The 5372-nt window shown below is 34.9% G+C and overlaps 1 protein-coding gene across 1 annotated transcript; it reads right to left on the reverse strand.

Annotated features, from left to right (window-relative positions):
- Positions 1-1776: 1776 nt before the first annotated feature.
- LOC139870117 (xyloglucan galactosyltransferase MUR3-like) lies at positions 1777-3141 on the reverse strand. Its single transcript, XM_071857967.1, has one exon. The coding sequence runs from the start codon at positions 3139-3141 to the stop codon at positions 1777-1779; it is 1365 nt and encodes a 454-aa protein (XP_071714068.1).
- Between the last annotated feature and the right edge of the window lie 2231 nt (positions 3142-5372).

Raw genomic sequence — 5372 nt, forward strand, 5'->3', positions numbered from 1 at the left:
GAAAGTTTTTAAATATAAGAGGTGCACGTTATGATTATGGTCATGTTTATTATTATATGTTAAATTAAAATTAAATTGATTTTTTTTAAATATATAAGCTTTAAATTAATAGATTACCTGAAGTATCTTATGAAAATAAGTTAAGAATTTATAACATATAAATTTACATCATTACCTTTATATATCCTTATATGTCATTAGATTTTTGTCATAAAATGTCATTTTAAATACATAATCTTCATCTAATTTACCAAATATTTATAAAAAATAAGCTCAAGTTTCTAGCTTAAAGTATAAGCTACAACTTTCAACTTCAGATACAAGTTGTACCTTTAGTTACCACTTAGTTGTTTTCAAACACATCCCATGTAAATGTTGATTTTATTTTGGCTAGATGAAAAGTTAGGGTTGTTTGTCCCTAGGGGTGACTTTCCTGGCTATAAAGCAAGTTATCCCAAATTGATTAATGGTACAAAGTGTAGGTGACCTCCTATTATAAAAGAGGTGATGAGATTACTTATAACTTGCACAATGCACTTTAAGTATTAAATTATTTATTTCTTTATCTTAAGACTTGTATTAGTAAAATCTTTTGAGAGTGTAGTCGATATAAAAATATGTCATTGTAACAATTTTTGATTTAAAAAGAGTGATCTATGTCAATATAACAATTTGCAATGTAGTTAATTTTCTTTTTTGGAGCCTGCTATTTTTCTCAGGTTATAAAGTTTTTACATTAAAATTTTGCATTGTAATTTTCTAATGTTTTTCTATTGATGGTGTGTTGATAACAAGTGGGGCCATTTTTCTCAACAATAACTTCATTAAATAATACGAGGTGTACACATATCGGAAAAACGGCCTATTTTATCGGAGTCATGTAGAAAGGTCAATGGTGAGTCGTTAGGCAGTATTTAACGATGTCAAGGATAATATGGACGGCGTTCAAAAAGATAGTGTTGTCAATTCTAGTGTCCCGTCTACCGATCCGGTAATTTTTAAGAAGGAGAAGAAGAAAAATTAGAAAAAGTTGGTTCAAGGTGCGAAAATGGAGGCTTTCGCGTTTTTATTAAAGACGCTTGAGGTCTTTACGCATGCGTTTTTGTCGTTAACCGGTTAGCTTTTATTTGTGTGTGGTATAGATGGATTTTAATCTTCCGTTCATTCGGTTTTTTTAACAGCGGTTCGAGATCACCCAGGAGGACTAAACCATCAACGCGTTCATCTCTCGCAGTTGCATAATCCGCCCCAACTGCTGCCCAGGAGGAAACGCAACCCAATCCGAGAGCATAGGCGGTAAAACCTCCCTCCCCCACTGCCACCACAACGCGATGTGCGGAAGGCACCCTTGGGTGGAATTCAAGGGTTAAGAGGCAACCATGTGTACAATGTTGCCCCTCACGGGAGTCGAACTCCTGACTTCTCGCTAAGAGACGTTGAACGTTACCACATGAACTACAAACACAAGGTTCTTCCGTTCCGTTGGTTAGATTGAAGATCTCCTTCGGTGTTGTGAGATCGTTTTTCTAGATTTGATCACTTTGGCGTTGGTTGTTGTGAGCTTAGTTTGTTTGTTAGTTCTTTAGTTTAGCTCGATAGTTTGATTTGTACGTTCCATAAGATGTTTCATTTTTTAGATGAAGTTTCTTGTATTATAAAAGTTATTCCGTTTTAACGCAAAAAGAAAAAAAAAATTAATAATAATAATAATGTGGTAATCTATCATGTGTATCCTTTCTACAAAGTTAATCTCTTAAATATAATCGATACATCATATTAATGTTTTCTCAATTGTTTCACCTTACTGATAATTGCTTCCACGGATACATCAAATGCATCTTTTAAACTCTCCAATTTGTATCGAGCATATATAATCTTCGGGATCAAATCAATGACCTCTTTCCTCATCATCTTGATCTTCATGGGATCAATTCGATTAAGACGTTTTTCTATGCTTACATTCTTACGAATGTCATCCTCAGGTATAAAAACCGAATAATCTAGATAGTTCATCTTTACATGCCAAGTGTATTGCGTGTAAAAAGAATCCTGATGAAAGAAAACCGGAATACAACCAGCCAAGATTGAATCGTAAGTTGATCGTCGTGTAAATGAATCACCTTTCGGTTGTAAACAAAAATTCGATCGTTTAAACACATTCATTACACTACTCGGCGAAAGAATTTTTAAATATTTCCCGCCACTCGAGTTCTGGCACTGATTTATTAAAAGACGCCTAATTGATTCGGGGTCATTCGGACGTGCAAAACCTGCAAAACTAAATAACCATTTACGCTCGATTTTCATCATCTTATCTTGCCAATCGAAAACTTCAGAATCTTTAGACGGATGAAAATAACTCGGATATGGAACCGCGAACGAGTTACTTGTACTTGATTCTACTGATAACGTGGACATGTTTTTTGCAGCCGGTAACGTTAAAAATTTGTTCCCCCAATCGGTATCTTTATCGTGCCATCTACAATAATCCCAACTAGGTCTTCCACCAACAAGAAAATGATCTTTACCGTTCAACACCTTCCATTCGTCTCTTTTTTGTAACCAATCGACGAGATCAAGAGACGCAGCGTCTCTTACAGAAATATTATACCCCGAAAAGTATTTTGAAGCATCAAGTCCCGCATAAAACGGGACAAAAATAGCAGTAGCCATTGACGAATCGTTTGTCAAACATTCGTACTTTTCCATTCTCTTGTGAAAAATGTAATCAAGATTAAAGTGATCTGTTGCATACCATCCATTATCCGGTAACACACAATTAGTATCCTTCAATGCACTTCCAAATCCATCATTTGCAAACATGCAAGGTTCGTTAAATCGTTTTCGTTCTTTCACTAAATCTTTATTAAAGCGCGAAGGAAGATCATGAATGTAAATATATCTTCCATCACATGAATCACTCGCGTTTTTTAAACTTGTCGTTGCGTTGATGAAAGGGAAAACCTCTAAACAATTAGGTTTTGGGTTTTCGGTTTGAGAGATAGTTGTTTGTGAGTTCACTATTTCATGATTAACAACAAGTATGGATTTGGGAACATTTAAGTGGCGGAACAGTATGTAAAAAGGAAGGAAGGCCCAAATTAGTAACCCTAATACACAAACATGAAGCCCTTGAAACATGATATTTGGTTTCATCGAAAATGGAGATCACACTGGATTAGGGACTGATTTTGTAGCAATAGATTGTTATGTAAGGATTAAGTAACCAGAGCATGCCCCATTCATAATTAAGTATGACTCATTGGATTGATTTTCAAGTCAGGTTAAAACTTCAAATATCAAACTTTGTGTTATAACTCATGTGTAGTGGTCTACCTTTCTTAGCGAGAGGTCAGAAGTTCGACTCCCGTATGGTGCAACATTGCACACAAGGTTTCCCCTTTACCCTTGAATTCCACCCAAGGGTGCCTTCCGCACATCGCGTTGTGTGGGAAGGGAGATTTTACCGCCCATGCCCTCGAATTGAGCTGGGTTTCCGCCTGGACAGCAGTTGGGGGCGGGTTATGCAACTGCGGGAGATGAACGTGGATGGTTAAGTCCCCTTGGGTGATCCCGTAGTGCTGTTCAAAAAAAAAAAAGAAAAAACCTCAATATCAACGTAACTTGAGGATCAGAGAGGGTCATAAGCGGTTATTGGATAACTGGAATAGACAGTGTACACCAAGTAAAAATATTCTCCCTCTCTTGATGGTCTATTAGAAAAACCTTATTGGTTACCCATTTCAATGGTTTGAAATTCCAAATAACTAAAAATATGATACATGAAATAGAAATTATTGAAGTATTATACAAAATAAAATTTTGAGTTAAATTCGATGAAAGTTCAAAATAAAATATTGTCAAAGCTTCAAACTAGAACAAAAATACACAATTGCGAGAACTTTTATATTATTGGTATATATATGGTTATGAGGTTTTTCTAAGTTCAAGTTATTTGAAAGGACGATTATTCCAACATCATATTCTAATATACGTGGGCATGCTGGTTCCGTTCTAATTCGATGCCCAAGGCGAAACACATGAAAAATGCGCTTTAGAAAATTTTACTATTATAAAGTTTGAACCAAATTAAGTTAATTAAGTTAGCCGACTTATTCACACACCAATTTCTTTTAGATACTCTAATATTTCAGCTCGAGAAGATATATTTTGAATTAACATTTATTTTTCCTTCCATCGTCACCATAAAATTTAACGACCCAAAATCCTTATTGTTAAGTTCACCATTAACAACGTTCATCGGTCAATGGTTCAAAGAAGGTTTAAAGGTTACCATTGCAAAGGAGTGACATGTAAACATTGAAGATGAAAACTACGTAAATTCAGCCATATGTGATTAATCCGATAAAATGTAAGCAACATAAGGTATGAGGTTTATATTTATAGATAAACCCTAATTTTAGAACCCTTCAAACCACTATATCTCTTCCATAAAATTATGAAAAAATATTGTCCAGATCCAGTGGCGGAAGCATGAATCTTTTTCACCGGGAGCCATTTTTTTTTTTTTTTGAAAAACGTAGCAACCTTTTTGGGCAAAATATGGAGGTTTCTGGACAAAATATGGAGGTTATTAGGCAAAATTTGGAGGTTGTTGGTTAAATATGAAGATTTTGGGGAAAATATGAAACTTTAGGGGCAAAAGATTGAGACTTTACAAATCTACTGTGAGCCGGTGCCCCCCTCCACCCGGTCCCTTCATATTTTCGCCTCTGTCCCGATCCATATAGGATTGTTTAATCGACTCAAGAAATGTGCGCGCCCTATGCTACCGCATGAATGGCACACACACATGGTAATTAAACTAGCACGAGCACAATAAATGACAATCTGCACGCCAAATTACCTTATTTACTGCGCATAAGCGTAATTATCTGCGTGAATCCTGCATCTTATCTGCCGCATGATCTCAATTATACACTTTTTAGATAGATACATTAAAGACTGTTGAAGATCATGTGGATCAGAAACTGATTCTTGATTTTGAAAATATTGGAATGATTTTGAAAATATTGGAATAGAACTGGAAGATTGAGATTGTGCAATGATCTTCTTTACTTCTTTACGACGGTCACATTAACTTCGTAGATACACTATAGGAGTAGTATGGTAGATATACACTTCCATTTTTTATTTTGTTTTAATTAATTTCTAGTTTATAGAAACATACAAAGAAAAACCTTTCTTTAAATTAGCTAATATCGATTTCTAAATATAGAGAATGAAATTTATTCAACTGGTACTCGTATTATATAAGGCCCTAAGTTTCTACATACATACATACATACATATTAATATTATACTTTAACTTATAAAGTCTGGGCAGAACAATATCTCAAGTGATAGCAGAA

The sequence above is a fragment of the Rutidosis leptorrhynchoides genome, chromosome 10 (genome assembly GCF_046630445.1).
Source record: "Rutidosis leptorrhynchoides isolate AG116_Rl617_1_P2 chromosome 10, CSIRO_AGI_Rlap_v1, whole genome shotgun sequence".
In the NCBI taxonomy this organism is placed as follows: Eukaryota; Viridiplantae; Streptophyta; class Magnoliopsida; order Asterales; family Asteraceae; genus Rutidosis; species Rutidosis leptorrhynchoides.